The 21,774-nt window shown below is 39.1% G+C and overlaps 2 protein-coding genes across 2 annotated transcripts in view; one reads left to right on the plus strand and one right to left on the minus strand.

Annotated features, from left to right (window-relative positions):
• LOC149167758 (transportin MOS14-like) overlaps positions 1–21,774 on the plus strand; it is a 215,925-nt gene that overhangs the window by 173,720 nt on the left and 20,431 nt on the right. The gene's annotated exons all lie outside the window — the stretch shown is intronic.
• LOC149167760 (uncharacterized) lies at positions 5,150–6,130 on the minus strand. Its single transcript, XM_089431589.1, has 3 exons — positions 5,568–6,130; positions 5,403–5,477; positions 5,150–5,280 (listed from the first exon to the last, which is right to left on the minus strand). Exons 1-3 carry the CDS (start codon positions 6,073–6,075, stop codon positions 5,150–5,152), a joined length of 714 nt encoding a protein of 237 aa, XP_089287715.1. The 5' UTR covers positions 6,076–6,130.

Here is a 21,774-nt window from a genome sequence, read left to right on the forward strand (position 1 = left end):
GACGTGAAGACAACATTTCTCAACGGAGTGGTTGAGGACGACATTTATATGGAGCAGCTAGAGGGGTTTGAGTAGTTTGATGAAATTTTGATGTTCCATGCTGTAACAATCACTTATTACAAAACTTTTTTAAGCTATAATATTAGATAAGCAATTGTAGATAGAACATAAATTAAATGCGCAATAAAAGACAACCAAGAATACAATGAGATAGAAAATTTAGGTCCAATGACAAGGGAAAAACCCACAAGGGGAAAACCCAACCAGATTCTTCTTCTATTAGAAATCAATTGTTCAATAGAGATATAGAGTAAAATGAGAGATCAAAAGAATGAGTAAGTTCACCCAAATCTAAACAAGTTGTAACACGAAGATCACTCGTAGCAGCAACAAATACATACATTGAATCAACCTTCCCTTCAACTAAATCAACATTGAAATACTGAAGCAATGAATCAACCTTGGCTCACCCAGTTCTGCTCTTACTCTCCAAGTCTCTCTCTCACACTCTTCTTCAACTCTCTCCAACTCTCTCTAAAGTTTGAGTTCTTCTTTCACAATTCACAAGTACTGAGGGGAGAAAGAATGAGGCACATATATATAGGAGGGGCAAAAAATCCATGCCATAAAGGAGTAGTAACTCACATGCCTTGAGGAGTGTAACTCATGCCCATTTAGGAATTGTAACTCATGCCATTAAGGAGGTACATGTGCCTTTGTAACTTATGCTTTTAAGAGAGAGTGTAACATATACATTAAAGAGTGTGTAAGAGGAATCTTTTATGACATGCTTTTATTGAATGTAAGAGTGTAAGAGAATCTTTTATGACGTGCTTTAATGAGTGAAAGAGAGTGTAAGAGGAATATGCCATGCCAACGATGATAGTGTAAGAGTGTAATGTCCCTTCCTAAATTAATTTGGAACATAATTAATCACTACATTTTGGGCCAATTTTGGAGGTGATGGGCCCATTCGATTTTATTAGAAGGCTTAGACTCTAGTAGAAGTTATTTTGGTGTGGTTAAGTTATATGTGGGGGCCACCCACGCTAGGAGAATACGCACTCCCTAGTTCGAATTGCTTGAGAGGGAAAGTCGATGGTTAAGTGAGGGGCCCACGATGGAGGGAAAATGGAGGGAAAAGTGCTCCACGAAATCTATGAAAGGAAGGTAGCTCTCTTCATTTCACCATCTTTGGCATATCGAATTTCTCTTTGGTTGCTCGAGCTGCTTAGCTGAGTCACTTGTTGTTTAGCAAGAGTGAGCTCACCCTTTCTTCGGGGGACTTCGAGTGCCACACTAGAGAGGTTCATCTACATTCTTTCGGAGGAGGATTTCATTGTGATTTCTAGCAGTTGCATTCATCATCTCCAGGTGGTGCGTATTTATAGAGGACGTAGTGAAGGGCGACCGAATTGTGTTGGTGACATCTTTTAGAGGAGCATTGGCTGGGAGAAATTTTGGAAAGGAGGCATAAGTGTTTGGCTGCCATTTTTGTGAGTTTTGGAGCTGGAGGAGAGAGCTCCTATTTAGTGTGACTTTCGCACTTCCTGGGCCAGTGCAGAGGAAGCATATTGTGCACACGTGGGAGGTGGAGTCTCAGCTATTGAGGCTGATCTTTGCTGGGAGAGTTAAGGGAAGCACTTGTGGAGGAGATTGCTACTTTTCGGAGCCTTGGAGGAGGATTTTGTTGGTATCTTTGCAGGTCGTGTTCTTGATCAGTCTTTGAGGGCGTATGGCCTCTTGGAGGTCGATTTTAGGAGGTTGGATTCAGACCAAACCCTTTCTGGGTTTTTGTGGGTTTTGGTCAAGGAGCTTGAGGTTAATTTCGCTACACTTTTTGAGCACGGATGGTGGGGTTTCTAGCAGTTCCTTTCCAGCCAGCAGTGTAGTTTTTTGGGCAACGCAAAGCATTAGAATAGCAGTCATTATCAGCAATTTGATATCACTATCTAATCACCTAGGTTCTGTCACGCTTGCCATTGAGGCAAGCCCAAGTGCATTTCTCCATACTATTGTACTTGCTCCATTGGATTAATAAAATGGCTCAGTTGAGTATTTGCTAAATGTTTGAAATTGTTGTGTTGTAAATCGATTTGGAACATTACAAAGAGAACATTATCCAGAGCCATGATTGAGAGACTTGAATTTCTTTTTAATAATAATAGTAATATCATAAATAGGATAATAATAATAATAATGATAATGCCTTGGGTTGATGACAGTTACCTGCCCGGAGGGTTGATGGTACTTGTCTGCCCGGATTGTGAAAGGCTTGAATGCCTTGGGTTGATGACAGTTACCTGCCCGGAGGGGTTGATGGTACTTGTCGCCCGGATTGTGAAAGGCTGGAATGCCTTGGGTTGATGGCAGCTACCTGCCCAGAGGGGTTGATGGTACTTGTCTGCCCAGATTTACTCTTCCTGGAATTCTTGAGCTGGTTGGCCAGTGGAATTCCATGTTAGACCTGGTAAGGTCTCTATCAAAGAAACTGTCTGGATGTGAAAATGACTCGATTTGGTTGTGAGAACTAGTTCCCATGGGTTGGGAATTCCTTAGTCCAGTGTGAACTCATGGCTAAAGGAATTAACTAATCAGCTATATGTTATGTTAAAAATGAATTTTACATATAGTTGTGTAAAATATGTTATGCACATTTAATAAGAGATGAGCTTAGTGCTCGATAAAGAATAAATGAAAATTTTAATTCCTTTATTGTGTTAATAATGTTGTGAACATCTTAGTGGGAGCTAAGACAATTCTTGCTTGATGAAATGATTGACTGTTTGATGATTAGAGAGCTAGGTGCTCTTTTGGTACTTCTTGAAGTACTTTACGGATGTTTTTAGTAAGAATTCGTTCAAGTGTGCACGTGAGCAGTGATTTATCATTTGATGATTAGCATTAGTGCTCTTTAAGTATTTGTAAAAGTACTGTGATTTAGAAAGCATCTAACATTGCACAATTGATTGCTAGTCAAAGTGTCTCATTTGACTCAAAATATAGTGACTAATGTGGTTGAATTTGTTAGTCATATATTGCAGGAACTACTTACCATGGAAGGTTGAAGAATTGTCCAACCTCTATTAACAGGCTTACATGAAAGTATTCATGATTTTCAAGCATAAGATGGTAAGTTATGGTAAGTTGACACAGAGAATTGTTTATTATGAATAAACAAGGGCCAGGTGGTGGCGAGTAGAAGTTGCATATTTTTGCAATTACAAATGATTATGACTATTGATGCTTATAACTAATGATATTTCTTATGACTATATCATTACTATTTTGTTTGTCGTCTTTTCTTGGAATGAAATCGTTGATTTCAAAGAGAAAGGATCACATTTGTGTGGATTAGATAGTAATACCACAAGTAAAATATCAAGTTCCGACGAAAGATGAACACCGAGGACGGTGTTCCTGTTAAGGGGGGGAGTATGTAATATACCTATTGTGATTAACCCCACGTAAGGTAATTTTAAATTACCAATCAGTTAATCAAACCTGCGTAAAAGTAATTTTAAATTACATATCAGTTACAACTAATTCTTGGCATTGGTTAAATGGATCAGCGAGCACCCTAACAGGGGAACAAGAAGAAGGTGGATGGAGAATGGTGTGCTGGAGAGACAGGCAGAGTGTGTGAGAGAGAAAAGGGGAAAGACCCTGAAAAGGACTACGTCTGGTAAGGACCAGATAGTCAAGCACAGAGTGCTGGTTTACTGAGGATTGTGATCCGGTAAACAGAAGCTTGGGGGGAGACTCAAGTCTTGGAGGACTGGTCTCACGGTTGGGAGGAAAACAAGCTTCACACAAGGATTGACTGAAGGTTGTTCCAGATTTCATCTTACCAGCAGGAAACCAGGTAAGTAACGGAACCCATTCAAGTCTGGATATCTGTGAAGCTGGAAAATTAACTGTGATTATCTGCATCATTTTTATAGATAGTCTATGGTTAAACTGTGGTAGAAAGACGGTCTAGGGTCTAAACTGAGTCAATATCTGTAATGTTAGAGATAGTGGGTACACGTAACTGGTACAGATTATTGATAGCCTGTATGGCAAGTTAAGTAGTGACGTACTGTAAAGATCTTGTATTCAGTTACAGTTATTCGCTGCAAAATGCCAGTAGACAGTGAAGATGTGAACGAAAATCTTACGCGATATCATTGTTATGATATAAAGCCAAAGATGAAATAGTTGAAACATTGAGCGAAGAAAGAGAAGCCTTTACGGTGTGACGGTAATATCAAGAAAAGAATACAGTGACCCGTGGAGTAAATGAAACGGGCTAATGACAGAATGAGTTTACATCTCGCAGTCATAACCGAGTCAATAGGACCGAAAACCTCATGCAACAATTAGACAGAGAACAAGAGGGTGTCCATACCCTAAGAAACGCATACACTGTCAGCTGAATAGAATACCCTCTTCACTCTTCGAATCATCTGTTAACAGAGTTATTATTAAAATGGTGAGGAAAAACACAGTAATGCGGAACCCCGAGTCGGTATAGTGTACCAAGCGGCTCATATGAAATCAGAACGTTAAAGAAAGGGCTGAGATTATCCTATTATAACCCGGGGTTTGATACCGAGAAAAATATTATCACACATAGAGAAGAATCTAGAACCTGCGGCAGAGCCACAACATTCATTCCGCAATCATTGTGGTAATCTCACTGCATAAAAAGGGTTCGAAAACATAATGCCTGTTCTTTATAACTAGAATCCCAATATTCATATGATGAGCCGAAGAAATGGGAAAGAGCATTCATATGTCAACCTCATAGTCCTTTGCATGAAGGGTTGTCACTGTCAGCCATACATCTATGGTAACAGATGATGGCGCGACAACATACCCTTCTATGCTAATTCAAACCCTCAGCCAGTTAGCCATGCATCTACGGAACCAGATGTAGGCACGGCGGGGTAACATATGTACATTCCTTCACAGATAATGACGAAATACAATAAGCATTACAGAACTCCATATTACTAAACAGAACATCAAGTCATTATATAACCAAAAGAGGGATACTGTAAACCTCGACTTTCAATCTATATGGGTACAAAAATAAATAGGCCACTGGTCTCGAACCAGGGTTTGTATCCAATCACAAGCATTTAAATCAAACGAAAGTACATATTCATATGTATAGAGACAATAGAAGTCCGGCCTCAGAAAAGCAGCGATGTTCACCATGGAGGGGAGGGACCCGACTCCTCAAACGGTCCCAGAAGTTCTTGGTACCCAAGTAGGAGGGAGGTCCATTGAGACCTGCGACCAACCGAATGACAATGAGGTTGGGTCGCTGCTCTTGCTCAGAGAAAAACTCTGGCAACCCCAAAAATAAATCGAAAGAATCCAACCGAGAGTCAAACCCTTGTTCAAGTAAATACCTGTGAAAGGCTTGGTGGGCTTCAATAGCTCGGACTCCACGTTACACCAGAGATGCCGGAAGCCGGAGGTGCAACCTGTCAAACCAGAGAAGTAAATTAGGGCTCGGCGTGAATATTCAATGACTATAAACATAACAAGAGCTATTAACTGGTAAGGAAATTCACCTGACCGTTTCAGTAATGCCATCTCCGCAGCTAGAAACCCCTCGAACGGTGTATGAGACTGGAGCTGTGTAGTTCTGGGCGCGGAATGAAGGAGCAACCATGGCAGCGAAGAATAAGGAGCAGATACGAATGAAACTGAAGACAAAAGACTCGGAAAATCCGGAGAGCAACCTTTATAAACTTTAATGGGCAGCGGTGGTACGTGGAAGCTCTGACCACCCTCGATTGCATCCGGTGGCTGAGCGCCGTTGATGAGGGCGACATTTTCCAGAAAGCCGGCGCGGGAAAAACCCAGGCTTAGAAACCATGCCCTCATCACATGGCCTGTCAGATATAACATTAAGTCACCGCCAGTTGTCCAATGCTGGAGACGCCAACGAAGGAGTTTGGTACAGCCTCGGTATATACGAGGAATGTGCATAGAGATCTCCAACCATATAGTTAACATATAACCAGATTTATATATTAGTGGTATGGCAGCTGGATACATAACCTGTTCGCCTGCCATGTATACATTGCCTTGGGTCAGGCATGTACGCGATACAATGGCGTTAACAATAATCAGTAATGGATTATTTATTATAAGATGACAACCATGAGTGGGTGCAAGATATTAATTCGAGATTGAACTTAGTAGGATTGATTGATGATAAGTTAAGTGATTTTCCATTAACTATACTTGATTACCAATTGATGCAAGGTGATTTACTATTTTTGGAAAGTCATGCTTGAAATGCTAGACATGACTTTCTATTTTTAGAAAAAATCTTTTTAATAATAGTAATATCATAAATAGGATAATAATAATAATAATAATGATAAGATATTAATTCGAGATTGAACTTATTAGGATTGATTGATGATAAGTTAAGTGATTTTCCATTACCAATCAGGGCAAGTGATTTACTATTTCTGGAAAGTCATGCTTGAAATGCTAGACATGACTTTTTATTTTTAGAAAGTCACTCCAGAATTGTTAGGTATGAGATTTTAGACTTTCTATTTTTAGACATTCTATTTTTAGGTTTTAGAAATTCATCCCTAAGCTACCATTTTTCAACATAGTTCATTAGAGACACGTGCAGGTTGAAGAGAGCTCTTTATGGGCTCAAGCAGGCTCCGAGAACATGGTGCACTCATATTGACAGCTACCTTCAAGGATTGGGCTTCACTAAAAGTGAGGTGGATGCCAACCTGTACTACATCATGGTTGGAGGGCTTTTCAGTGCTCTATGTGTTAGTTTTTGCTAGCATCGGTTGTGCTCTAGCCGTGAAAATTGGTGGAGAGGCTAAGGTACATGAGTTCTAAAGAACCCAGAAATAGTTTGGTGAAATTCCACTCAGATTGTATTTTATTAAAATAATTAATATTTTTATGGGATTCCTAAGTCTAAACTTAGGAAAATTAAAGTATTAATGGGTATTAATCTGTTGGAAATACTGAGGGTGGGGTGAATCAGTATTCCTTTTCAATTGTTACTTTTACCAGTTAGATCACTTATATTTAGAACACAAAAATGAACAATAGAAGTAAACACTTTTATTAATATAATCTTTATAATGAATCATGTACAATATGGGTAGGGCTCCAACCTTGGATGAAGACACCAATTTTCAATCTCCCAGTCTCCAACCTATTGCCAAGCACCAACTTGGACTTTTATGAGGCTCCAACCTTTAGGGCACCTACCCTATCCTCTCAAGGCACCAACCTTGCGTTTAGAGGCTCCAACCCCTAGGGCACCAACCCTTCTCTGGTACAGGCTCCGACTTGGTTTTTTGAGGACTTAGATCCTCTAGGGCTCTAACCCTATCCTCCAAGGCACCAACCTTGTCTTTTCGAGGCTCCAACCTCTTGGGCTCCAACCCTTGCTTTACTTCATCAAGATATGTTTAGTTGTACTTCATAGCTCCCAATGTCTTCTTCAATGAGCCCTGTCTATCTTCATCTTCATTGTAGTCTCCACATTATGTCATCAATGACAACCTTGATCTCTTCACATGAAGGTGTCTCCGCTGTCCTTCATGGTACCCAAACAAAAGAACTTCAAGGTCACCTCATGATGGCTTCAATAAGCTTTTCCAAGAGTGACTTCAACAGGCTTTTTCAAGAGAGTCTTCAATGGGCTTCTCCAAGGAGTTCTTCAAGATCTAATACTTCTCTTGTGCAAATCCCCAAATGTTCCACTGAAGGTCTTCAAGTTCTTCAACTTGCACAAGCCTCCAAGGTTCACAACTATAGGTCTCCAACACTTCAAAAGACACTTAACAACTGCTCCAAGTCTGCTCTAAAGAGGCTGGAAGAGAGGGTTGCAAACAACTTCAAAAGAGTCCAATAATCTGCCTCAAAAGATGCCTAAATACAAAACACCATCTTCAACAACGTCAAAGATCAGTAGCAATAAATCACCACTGAACTTCAAGTCTAGGTCCCAAACTATCAACAAGCCATCATATGTCTTCAAGAAATGCAGGCTCCCTCAGATTCACAAGATATGTGACTGTACCACAGAAAAATTGTCCACAATCCAAGCTTCACAGGAGACTTCCTGTCACAGGTGTATAACCCAAATGCTGGTTCAAGAAATGAGCTCCTCAAACTACAGTCCAACCACCTTGACTGTCCACAGGTCTGGTTCCTCCTTCAAGCTGTCACAGGGTCGAGAGAAGTGTCACTACAGGACTGTCCACATCTTGATGACTGTCCTTCAAGGATAGTACACCACTGAGCCTAAAATTTGTGTCTCCAAGGAGACTGGTCACATGTCTGAAGGCGTAGTCCTTCCACAAGACTGCATTTAGAAAAGAGGTTCTGCAATCCTGTTACCACAGGTCTGAGTCAAAATCCACCATTGTTCTGTCTAAAAACGCAGCTACAGGTGACTGTAACTATCACAGGTTGCTGTCCGCAATTACAGTGCCACAGGTCCGAATTTACAGGCCTCCACAGGTGTGTTATGTCTGCTACTGTTTGCTGTCCGAGCTTACAGCAATTCTGAGCTTAAAAAATGCCCAAACAGTGCTCTAAAAACAATCCTCCTCAGCCTCTTTGCTGTTCTGTCCTCTTCTGCCTTTTATCTCTGAAATTTTCACCGAAATTGCTTAGTCAAATGAGTAGTCCGTACCTCCTTTTTATATGAGATTGACGTTAAGATGAATGGACATGTCTTATGGAGGGAGGCCGACATGACAGACTGAGTGTAGGTCGGCTAGCTTTAAAAAATAGGATATATTAACTTAAAAAATTAATTTCTCTTAGACTACTAGGAGTTAGGAGGCAAGTGAGGGCTCATTAGAAAGAGGAAAGAGTCCTCTACAAGATAGTCAAGGAGTCATAATGAAATGATGTCTTCAAGATGTCAAAAATTAATTTTCTTTATGACTGTTTGGAATTTTTAGTGCAGAAAAATGATTAGGACAACAATAGGTTATTAGGGCTTGATGATTAGGACAGCAAGAGGTTATTAGTGTGTCCCCAAGTGCTTTGTCATCATGTAAGTCATCCATGTCACCATGATAGTGTATCCGGCATCATGATAGTGAATTTAGCATTCATGTCATCATGATAGTCTAGCATCATGTATCCAATAATAGTGCAGTGATATGTCACCAACCATAGTGCAGCATTTATTAATTTTCCATTAGGAGATTTCCAAGTCCTTCATGTCATGTCTCCAATCATTGTCCATGTCATCAAGACCTTCATCAAGTTCCATCACATATGACATCATCAAGTGTGGTCATTCATGTATAGTCCTTAAATATCAAGGGTAAGGACATCATCTGGGTTCTAGGCTTCTTCATCAAGAGTAAGAACATCATCATGATTTCTAGGGCTTCTTCATCAAGAACAAGGATACATGAGGTTATGGTGTCTTCATGGTTAGTTCAAGCATCTAGGACAAGACATCTTCTTAGTGGCTTGACTTCATAATGGCATCATTAATAGCTTGACATCTTCATTAATGGTATCCTTATCAAACAAGAGGGACTTGTCATCATGAGCAAGGACATCATCATAATATGCATCACAAGAATATTTTCCATCCCAAGAATTCCATATTGACATCAATGACAACCTAGATTAACATAATCAAAATATGGGTGAGAATGATCTAGAAAACGGTTCAAGTCAAGTTTTAATCTTATCCGTTGATTAGAGACTTAATCTCGGCCGTTTTAGTATCATCGAGAAAAGTATAAGGAGGCTTGGGGTTCATTTAGAAACACACACGAAGAGAACAAATTGATCTGGAGTTTGATTTCTGGGGCTAGGACGCTGAGAATTCGAACTGAGTGATCATTCTACAGTAGAAGGGCAGGGATAGTTCAGGAATACTGGGCAGAGAGGCGGAGAGACACTAGTGGAGAGAGCGCAACATCTAGAGGGCTTGACGCTGGGCCGGTCTGAGCCCATGCTGGCCTGATGCAGAGCCAGAAGGGTCAGCGCAGAGCAAATGCTGCCCTCACGTTGAAATCTGAAACTGTTGGGGAGATACCAGAATAGCCGGGAGAGGTTGACGCAGAAGTTCCAGAGGCAGAAGAGACAATGTAGAAGCTGATGCAGATCCTGTAAGGCTTACGCAATGCCTACGCAGGGCCAACGCAGAGATAACGGGGTTAGCCAGTTCTGTTGTCGAATCAGCCAGAATGTACCCGGTGAAGTGAGGTAAACTCACTCAGTTTTCTGCCATTATGTTTTCTATGTCACTGGATTGCCAGGAGGGCATCCAACATTGTATTCAGAATTACTTCTTAATAATAGAAAACCCTCTGATCTGCTGCACCGATTTTCCCGCATTGGGTTTTTCTGGGACTATTTTGTCCAAAAATAATTGTATCCTATGTATCTTGTTCTTTGCTCAGTTTCTGTTTCATGTAATCAAATTTAAAAAAGTGTAGGCTTAACTTGATAATGTATGTTAAAATCAAGTAGGAGAAGTAAATTCTGTTTTTAGGGGTTCCTTGAGTGTAGGCATTTTCACATGGTATCAGAGGATTGATTTTGAAACAAGAAGAGCAGATCTAGTGCTAAGCAGAGAGGCCAATAGCTGCATTTGGCAGCAATTCGAATCCCCTTGAAGGGATTGTGCAATCCTTGCCAGGAAGCAGAGATTTTGAGGAAATCTCTATCTGAGAGAGTCGACAGAGAGGTACGATTTCCAGTTCGTGATTTTGCAGAAGCAGAGCGAGTGACGCAGAGCCTTAGCGCAGTGCTTGAAGGACGCAGTTTCTATCGGGGCAAAAATCCGTCGAAAAAGAGCGAAGGCACATAGAAGGGGAATTTTCTCCTCAGAGGACTTTTCTCGCCAAAAGTCCGAATTTTTCACTTGTCGAGAAGCAGACCAGTGCTGAGCAGTGACTAGAGGCGTCAATTCGACAGTTTGGGCGAGATGGCATCACATGGGCTCAGAGATCAAGACGGGTTAGAAGGAGCTTCCAACTATGTCATATGGAAGACTAGAATCTTAGCTGTTCTGGAGGAGTACGATCTCGAAGCCTACGTCAAGAGTGTTGTGGTTGTTCCCGTAGTCAATGATAAGAAGAAGAAGTACAAGGTCGAGTGGGGGAAGGCGAAGAGGTTCATACTCGATGGAGTCCAAGATCATGTGGTCTCACACTTGCAGGGAAAAGATACAACCCGAGAAATGTGGGAAGCTTTGTCTTCATTGTATGAAGGTTCTTCCGAACAGCGGAAGATGTACTTAGAACAAAAGTTGCAGTGGACATTGATTCAGAAGGGAGAAGGGTTTAACTCCTATCTTCAACGTCTTCAGGACACCAGAGACCATCTTGCTGCAGTGAGGTCTACTCCTCAATCTAACGCGATGGTAAGGATAACCCTGAATGGAATCTCGGATGAATTGCAAGTCTTCGTACAAAGTATATTGGGCAGGGAAAGACTACTTTCATGGGAGGAGATGTGGCTAGCTCTTCAACAGGAAGAATTAAGGAGGGATCTGGTTAAGGTCAACCTCAATGGCAGCAGTCAGAGTGGCACGAAGACCAAGGAGGAGGAGGAGAATGTAGCTCTAGCATCAAAAGGACAGCGAAAGCCGAAGCGGAAAAAGGACATTTCAAAGGTGAAATGTTTCAGATGTGACGAGATGGGCCACTTTGCATCCCAGTGTCCTTTGAAGCAAAAGGATAAGGATGAGAAACATGATCCTAAGGCTGCTCCAGCAAAAATTGACGAAGATGAGTTTGCCAGGAGTGCCCACGCATCTCCAGAAGGGTAATGTGGCGATATTGAACTGTAGTCGGTAGGACTACATGTGGGCTGGATCCTTGAAGAGTCCACCTCTTGGATCAATTCCTTGCTACGAGAGCTTGAGATTTAGCAGTAGCGAGATGGACTCAGTGTCAGATGATGCAGTGGGTTGGTTGGAGAGACAGATGTAGTAGCCTGAGACCAGAGACTGATCAGCGCAGAGCAAGGTTGGCAGCAGTGCAGGTGGCACAATGTAGAAGTCAACAACAGCGCAAAAGATTTAGAAGGTCGGAGACTAGTAGTAGTCAGATTCCAACATTCACATAGTATTATGTTGAACATAGTTAGTTCAGAAATTTTGGATGCTTTTCCATTGCTGAGTAGCAGCAATTGGAAAATGACGTAGTGCAGAGCCAGCAGTGGCAGTGTTAGCAGCAGATGCAAAGGGAGTTGTAGTATAGATGCAACAGTGGTAGTTGCAGTGTCATGGGAAACAGTATAGTAGCAACAGCAGCACAATGTTGGTGGCAGCAACAGTTCGAAAAGGAGAGATGCTTCAGAGAAAAAGCAACATGCAATTGGACATTGTTGCTAGAGCACTTTCCTTGCTAAGAGTGAGTGTTAGTTTTTGCTAGCATTGGATGTGCTCTAGCCATGAAAATTGGTGGAGAGGCTAAGGCACATGAGTTCTAAAGAACACAAAAATCATTTGGTGAAATTCCACCCGGATTGTATTTTATTAAAATAATTAATATTTTTAATGAGGTTCCTAACTCTAAACTTAGGAAAATTAAAGTATTAATGAGTATTAATCAAAATATGGGTGAGAATGATCTTGAAAGCAGATCAAGTCAAGTTTTAATCGTAGTCATTGATTAGAGTCTTAATCTCGGCCGTTGAAGTCTCAACGAGAAAAGTATAAGGAGGCGGCTTGGGGTTCATTTAGAAACACACACGGAGAGAACGAATTGACCTGGAGCTCGATTTCAGGGGCTAGGAAGCTGAGAATTCGAACTGAGTGATCATTCTGTAGTAGAGGGGCACGGATAGTTTGGGAATACTGGGTAGAGAGGCTGAGAGACACTAGTGGAGTCAGCGCAACATCTAGAGGGACTGACGCTGGGCCAGTCTGGGCCCATGCGGAGCTAGAAGGGCCAGCACAGAGCAGAATCTGCCCTCACGCAGAAATCCGAAATTGTTGGAACAGCCGGGAGAGGTTGACACAGAAGTTCCAAAGGCAAAAGAGACAGCGCAAAAGCTAACGCAGAGCCTGTAAGGTTGACGCAGGGCCTACGTAGGGCCAATGTAGAGATAGTCGGGGTTAGCCAGTTCTGTTTCCGGATCAGCTGGAATCTATTGGGTGAAGTGAGATAAATTCACTCAGTTTTCTGCCATTATATTTTCTGTCACTAGATTGCCGGGAGGGCATCCAACATTATATTTAGAATTACTACCTAATAATAGAAAACCCTCAAAGTTGCTGCATTGATTTTGCCTCATTGGATTTATCCAGGGACTATTTTGTCCAAAAATAACTTTGCCCTATGTATCTTGTTCTTTGCTCAGTTTTTTGTTTCATGTAATCAAATTTAAAGAAGTGTAAGTTGCAAAAGTGACTTACTTCAGTATTCAAAAAATAACTTGATAATGTATATTAAAATCAAGTAGGAGAAGTAAATTAAGTTTTGCTGTAGTAGGGATTCCTTGAGTGTAGGAATTTTCACACTATGTTGACGACCTTATACTGACTAGAGCAGACAACTTGATTTAGGATTGCAAGAAGGATCTTGCAAGAGAGTTTGAGATGAAGGATATGGGGCTTATGCACTATTTCATTGGCTTGGAGGTTTGGTAGGGTGATAGTGAGATCTTTGTGGGATAGGGGAAGTACACTACAAAGATTCTCCAGAGATTTTATATGCAAGATTGCTGGCCCATGGCCATGCCTCTAGTCACAAACTAGAGGAAGGTGGATGTTAGTAGAGCAGAGCGAGTGGATGCTATAGTATATAGGCAACTCATCGGGTCGTTGATGTACTTGGTCAACACACGACTTGATATTTGTTTTGTAGTTAACTAGCTGAGTCAGTTCATGATGGAATTGGGTCGCTGCGAAGCATATTTTGAGGTATCTCAGAGGCACAAAAGATTATGGATTGTGGTATAGACAGGTTGATGCAGTGAGGCTTGAGGGCTTCATAGATGCAAATTGGGCAAGGAGCTCCATAGATCGGAAGAGTACTTTAGGTGGCGTCTTCAACATTGGGTCAACAGTTGTTTCCTGGTACAACAAGAAGTAGAGATCAATTTCACTTAGTTCAGCAGAGGCCAAGTACATGGCTGCTAGTTTGGCAGCATGCGAGGCTATTTGGATGAGGAATTTTCTTGTGGGACTTTTTAGAAAGACGATGGAGCCTACTATGATACACTGTGATAAACAGACTTGCATCAAGCTCTTTGAGAACCCAGTGTTTCGTGATCACTCAAAGCATATCTAGATCAGGTATCATCATCTCAGAGATTTTGTGCAGAAAGGGATAGTGAAGCTACCATACATTCCAACAAAGGAGAAGACAACATATATCTTGACCAAGGCATTGACAAGAAGCAATTTTTTTCATTTCAGAGATAAGTTGGGAGTTGTATAGAATCCCTTCCTCACTAAGAGGGAGTGTTGAAAAGCAGCAAGTGAAGGTCTTCTTGACTCGTGCCTTAGGCAAGATGACCACAAATGATCTTCCTTTAGAATGCACGTGTTCCTAGGAATTAGGATGCATCATGGAACTATTTGATTCATGCGCGAAGTTGGAGAGGCAATTGAGTCGATCTCCAACAACGAGCTATATTTGGAAAGAACCGAGTTAGAGAGCTTCAAGTTCTATGTTTAGGCAGGACGAGTTGAAGAGTCAATTCGACTTAGTTGACAAGATGAACTCAACTCGTATTCCAAATTTACACTTGCTAGTTTTAGCCTAATCAAATTGCCTAAAAGGAGAGCAAAAAGGGCAATTGTATTATTATTGTTTGAGAATGACTTTTGTGTGAAATTTGGTTGCTAGGAAGAGCGTACAAGGAAAGACCTATACACAGCTTGTGATAGATAATTTCCTCGCAGAAGTGTGTTGATATTTAGGAATTAATTCTTAAATAATGGAGGTTGTCTAGCACTAGGAAATAGGAGCCTGAACATCACATAGAAATAGGGAGTAGAGGTCAATTCCTTGCAAGCATGTATCATCTAAGTATTAGCAAGGAGAACGAGTTTGTTCTCTATTGAAACAGACTTCTTTGTAACGAATTCTATATTGCTCAATTCTGTCAATGAAATTCTATAGCTAGTAGAGGGTTTTCCTAGTTGGATTCCCTAGAAAAATAGTGTTGGATTGTGTGACTGTGTTTCTTTATCTCTGTGTATTCTTTTATTTCCGCGCCTTATTCATTGTAGAGAAATCTCATCTCTTGGTTCAACGTATTAGTTTCAGATTTGTTCATTCAAGGAGTTACAAGATTTCAAGGAAATTCTAGAAATTTTCAATGGCTAAAAACACATAACAATAGAAACCCTAGAGATCAGTCCTAATTAATGGCTGAAAAATGCATATAAAATGATACTTTTATTTTTCCAAATAAATACATGCAAAGTCTAACTTTAGACATTATGGTCCAAATCTATGATAAATTAATGAAAAATTAGGGCTATTCAATAAGTAAATAAGAGAATAAATTACAACAATTTTCAATGGCTGAAAACACATAACAACAATAGAAACCCTAAATCTCAGCACTAATTAATGGTTGAAATGCCATGTAAAATGATATTTTTACTTTTCCAAATAAATGCATGCAAAGTCCAACCCTATGACAATAAGGTCCAAGGAAAATGATGCTGAAAAATGATGATTTTGTTGTAACCTAACCTTAATTTACTCTAGAACACACAATATAAAAATTTAGGGTTTTATTTTATTTATTATGATATTGGCACAAGAGATAAGACTAATTCCTTTCTTGATCAAGGGATAATTAGTCTAGGGCTATAAATCTATGGAAGAGGACCAATGGAATTGATATCAAGGAGAGAGGAAGACAAACTTGTGTTCCTCCTTACACCCTAGCATCCTTCTATCTTTGGAGATTGAAAAGGAGGCTAAAACTGAGTTTCTCAATAGAAAATTGATGAAAATATTGTTCAATGAGATGTTAGAGCCATAAAACCTCAACAACACTTAGGTGAAAATTTCATTAAACTCCAATTCTTCAACAAGTAAAAGATGGAAGAAAGTACTTATAATAACTTAGCACTTATCATCAAAGAATCTCCTATAATCATCTAAGATAGAGAACTGTCCAATAAAAATATCCTCCCCTAGACAATTTCACTCAACTAGTGGTCCATAGCAGCTGAGAATTGACTAGCTAGTGCACATTGATCTAAATAATCATCTAAGATAGAGAACTGTCCAATAAAAATATCCTCCCCTAGATAATTTCACTCAACTAGTGGTCCATAGCAATTGAGAATAGACTAGCTAGTGCACAATGATCTAAGTGTGTGTGACAATGATCCAAGGAGAATTCAACCTCCCTCTATTTATATGAGGGAAACTAAGTCAAATTTCTCTTAATTTAGTTTAAAATCCCTAAAATAATAATTAATCATGATTACAAGTTGGATAGGTCACAAGATGACCTACAAAAGACACCTAATTCAATGATAATACATCAAAGTACGCTTCATTTAACCAACATATGTGAGCTAAAATCCCTCCAAGGGTGACATCATCCTCTAAAAGGTGTCTCTCATAAAGAAAGTGTAATGGATGGCTAAAATGGGCGCATCTCATTTCAAAGGTCACATCTCCTCACCAAAATGGTGTCCCATCATCAAGCAAGGATCTCTCATTCAAATGTTAACAAGACCACATCATCAATCCTAGCCTCATGAACAAGATATCAAGGAGCTAGGGCATGATGTCATGATGCAGAGAAGTGTACCATCTGCTATAGAGGGCTCACATGTCATCATCTTTATCAAATCACCTTAGAAACAAGACAATGCCCATCAAGTAGGTGCCAATTTTCTTAGAACTGGACCCGCCATTGAACCAGCAAACCCCCTGATCTGGGAACCAGTCAGAACTAGGTCAGAACTGGTAAAAAATTCGGCCCAAAAAATTGGTCAACCACATAACATATTCAAATTTTAAATAAAACCACATATTCATGTGCATCCATATGAATCCAAATGATTTATACACACATAAGCAAAATTTCTCATTTATAGAGCATGTAAGGGTGCACATAACCAAAATAATGCCGAGTGCAATCCATACTTGCCAAAAATACATTAAAATACCGGTCAACCAAAAACACATAACATATTCAAATTTTAAAGAAAACCACATATTCATGTGCATCCATATGAATCCAAACGATTTATACACATAAGCAAAATTTCTCATTTATAGAGCATGTAAGGGTGCACATAACCAAAATAATGCCAAGTGCAATCCAAACTTGCCAAAAATACATTAAAAAACAAGACCTAGATGGCCTTTAGCATCCAAAAAAAATCAAGCTACAATAAATACCTACATATCATCAAAATCGTTGCCTATATTTGGATCTTTGTCATCAATATCACCCTCTAAGCATTAAAATGAGATAAAAAAATGCTTAGCATGCCAATTCAAGATTTTGTTTGAGTGATGGACACATTTTTAGTAGGATCATGATAGAGGAGTTCAACAACTAATGCCATCAACATCAAGGTACATAGTGGGATTGGTGCTCTTGATTAAATGCTAGTTCAATACCCTCATACATGACAAAATCCAATGGAAACATTGCAATCCGCCCAATCCTAAAACACTGTTAAGTCTATTGGATTTTGAGTGAGATCTAAAATTCTACTTTCTCCATATGAAATCCAATGAGATCGGAACCACACTCAAACATCTTGAGTCATTTCATGGTAATTTAAAAAATTCAAGTAAAAGGATGGAAATGAAAGATAAAGGAGAATGTTGCTTTTACTTTAAGATTTAACATTACCATGAATTGCATAGCAATAGTAGGGCCATATGCTTGAATATTAGGCACCTATTGTGGGCTAGTGCCTAGTTAAGACAAATTAAAAGAAAAAAATCAAAGAGGCCCCACTTGCTATGTTCTACATGGCTTTACAGAACCGGTATTAACTGAATGGCTCAACAAAAATGGCAGGTCCAGTACTGAACCGACCAATTCTATTATCGAATCAACTGGTTTGGTACCGAACTGGCCAAAAACGGTTCAAGTCATCAGTCTAAACCGGTTTATTCCTCAAAATGGTCGGATCGATCGATTTAGACTAGTCCAGTCCGATGTTGATAACACTGGTAGGTGCAATGGTAGCCTGGGGGCGTCCTATCAGGTATGGAGTGTAGTGTTTCAAGTCCTAGAGGGAGAGAAAGGTATTATCAATTGTGCTGAAGGTGTTCCAAGTTCAACATTCTATTATGAATAAAAATATATAAAATATTACAAATGTAAACAATAATAATAATAAATAATTATTAATTAATTAGTAAATAGTTAATGAAAAGGTATGTCCCTAAGGACATAACCGTTGGTGAAGAGGTACTTGCCTAGGGTATATAAGGTCTCATTTTAATAATCTCATATCTCACATCAATTCTTTTATATACTATTCAATGTACAGTTACTTGTCCTACTATGAATGTTTATGTCTTCCAAGTCTTTTGAAGATTATTCCACTGCGTATATGAACTTTGTTCATTACATTGGTATCAGAGCATTTCTATGAGTAGACGAACTTTGTTCGTTACATTGATATCGGAGCTATGTTTGATCTTGGCCTTTGGCCTTTAAAGTCTTCGTCAATGTAGTTGGTGTCGCGCGTTTCGCTATATAGTTGGAGGTTCTTGCCTTTGGGCATAAAAAAGAAACTATAGAAAAACATAATATAAAAAAAGGGTAATTATAGAGAAAAAAAAGTTAAAAATGAAAAAAAAAATTATTTCCCAAAAAAAATTTAGAAAGAAAAAAGTTACAAAAATAAAAATATTTAAAAAATAAAATAGAAGTAAAAAAAACAGCGAAACAAAAACAAAAACAAAACCAACAAACCGGCACACTGACTCCTAACGACAGGCTGAATTTATGTGGAATGCCACCGCAAAGCTTGTAGAATAGTCGACAACGATTGACTCACCACCGCAGTCAAGGGACCGGGCTGTCGCAACCACCCAACCTGTCGCCTTTCTCCACCCTCAAACTCGTCACTCGTTGCTGGCGTTAGATGCTTTGTCTGACGACAGTCGCTTCCATCTACATTCGGGTTTTGCCCTCAACAAAGTCGTTAAGCCTATCACTCGCACCTACCTCCAGTCTCCCCCTTTGCCATCAACCCTTGAGCCATTTTCTACCCAAGCCGCTTCTGCTCTAGCCAATCACAACCACACTACTGCACACAGATCTCCCCTATTCCTTGGGCATGTTCCAGCAATCAGCCACACCTTTGCCACTAGCTGTCCACATTGTCGACCATTCTACTCCGTGTCGTCGACATCCTTGCCCTTCTTTTTGTGTCATTCATCGCTCGACCCGATGACCCACACCCATCCTTGTGTCCATTTTACCAACCACTTTTTCCTCTGATAATCACACCCTACATTCACAACATTCGTTAGTTTTTAAATTAAAGTATATATATTTATATTTATAACTATATATCATTATTATATGTTATATTTATAAATACTAATTAATTAATATTTATTTAATTAAAGTAACTATTAAATAATTTTATTAAAAATATATATATATATATATATATATATAATTTAAAAAAACAATTATAAATTGCAAGGAGATATTTTTCAAGAAGTCAAGAACATGCAACCAAGATGAGTTCCACACGACAATCATCATTTTGGATTAAATGTCCATTTTTTTAAATGAAATTGGATATACTTATATTAAAAAAAATCAATTTAAAAGAACATGAAGACAATGAGTAGATGCAAATAACACGATTAAAGGAAGAAGTCACAAAACTTCAACAAAAGAACGAAGAAATCACAAAACTACTTGAACAAGTCAAGAAAACTAAGGCCACAAAGAAGGAACTCAAGAAGCGCTTATCAGAACAAGAAGAGGAAAATTTATGTTTAAAGAACCTTAATCAAACATTATTAGAACAAATCCAAAGTTTAATGAGGAGAATAATAAGAATAAAGTCAACAATCCAGAAATCGAAGAGCTTTTACGTCTAAGGAATCATAACCAAGCCCTTCTTACACAAATAAAGAAGCTTAAAAATGACAAGAAGTCACTAAATGACAAGTTAGAACAACTTACTCAAGAAGAAGTATTGAAGTCTCCAGTTGTAACAGTCCAAGTTGAAGATAAGGGAATGAATACCGATCCAATCAATATCACAACTCAAGAAGTGAATAAACTCACTGAAGTGAGGATGTACTCAGAAGTTGTAGTTCAAACGCCGGAGATTTCAAGTGAAGATTCTATAACCAACTCAACTGCATCAGTGCCTAAAGTAAATCAGGATATTGCCACACACATGTTAAAGGAAGGTCAAACAAGAAGAACTCCTTATATACATCTAAATCACAAGAATAGACACCTCAATCAATCGACGAATCTATATTACTCAAAACATAAACAACAAATTTATGTACCAAGGAATACTAAAGTTTGCAGAATCCAATCCTATGATAACAAATTTACTACATTTTTTCAGTCACCAAAAAGTTCCACAGAAGATTAATCTAGGATGGTTCGATCTGTTCTCAGTCCTACAATTTTGTTTATCACTCAGAACATCATATCGTCTTGTATCAATGAAGATGAAAGTTCAGAGACGAGAAGATATTCGAAACGGGAAAAGAGATCAAGACCTTTCATTGGTAAGCTTTGAGGAAAAACTTTTTGAAGAGGAAGGCAATGTTATGAATAAAAACGTATAAAATATTACAAATAATGTAAACAATAATAACAATAAATAATTATTAATTAATTAGTAAATAGTTAATGAAAAGGTATGTCCCTAAGGACTTAACCGTTGGTGAATAGGTACCTGCCTAGGGTATATAAGCAAACCCTCACCCTTATTGTAATAATCTCATATCTCACATCAATTCTTTGATAAACTATTCAATATACAATTACTTGTCCTACTATGGATGTTTATGTCTTCCAAGTATTTTGAAGATTATTCCATTGCGTATACAAACTTTGTTCGTTACATTGGTATCGGAGCGTTTCTCTAAGTAGACGAACTTTGTTCGTTACACATTCCTCAATAAGTGGTCAACACTCTAGGTCAAATTGCACAGTGAAGTCATCGAATGGGGATGGATGTCCTCTTTGAAGTGTTGGGGAAGCATCATACAATCCCTCAATGGATGGAAATTGTACCCGAGAGCAAAGACATAAGACATACAACATCAAGTGAGATCAACATCATAGGTGCACAAACCATAAGAGTATCAAAGTGGGTGATAATTAATGTTAAAGTCATCAAAGTACTTCTCACAAGCATTGTCTTCAAATGTCTTCCTAGCTTATGATTTGTAAACAAGTTACCACACTTAGATGTTGGAGGATTATCACAAGGCCCTCTTAGGTGCTTCCAACCCAAGGAGAGGAGCAATTTGTAGGTTGACCCATTAATCAATAGGTATAAATGATCAATGGTATGATATGGGTTTTATTTCATGGAGGATGCCATTGTATTGTACCAGCTATGAAATGCATTATGATGTGAAGAGGGAGAAATCATGGGACTTGATTTACCCCTTTCCTCGACTTATTTTTACTACCCCTCTTTTATTTCTTTTTCATCATTAATTTTTCTTTTTTACATATATAGCTTGGGTTACAAGTTTCCATTTATTCATTGTTGACCCCTTAAAAATGAAGTGCTTCCTTGCTCATCAGGGTTGGGATATTCAAAGTTGCTTTCATTTAGAT

The sequence above is a fragment of the Pinus tabuliformis genome, chromosome 5_1, assembly GCF_031772625.1.
Source record: "Pinus tabuliformis cultivar Carrire ecotype Pingquan chromosome 5_1, CPIR1, whole genome shotgun sequence".
Classification (NCBI taxonomy): Eukaryota; Viridiplantae; Streptophyta; class Pinopsida; order Pinales; family Pinaceae; genus Pinus; species Pinus tabuliformis.

Bases quoted from the DNA above. Each gene is read 5' to 3' on its own strand.
- LOC149167760 (XM_089431589.1), bottom strand. From the start codon at position 6,075: ATGGCAGGCGAACAGGTTATGTATCCAGCTGCCATACCACTAATATAT. The intron at 5,478-5,567 runs GTGAATTTCCTT...CTGGTTTGACAG, and splicing joins GGCATTACTGAAACGGTCAG to GTTGCACCTCCGGCTTCCGG. The intron at 5,281-5,402 runs GTATTTACTTGA...GGTTGGTCGCAG, and splicing joins GCCCACCAAGCCTTTCACAG to GTCTCAATGGACCTCCCTCC.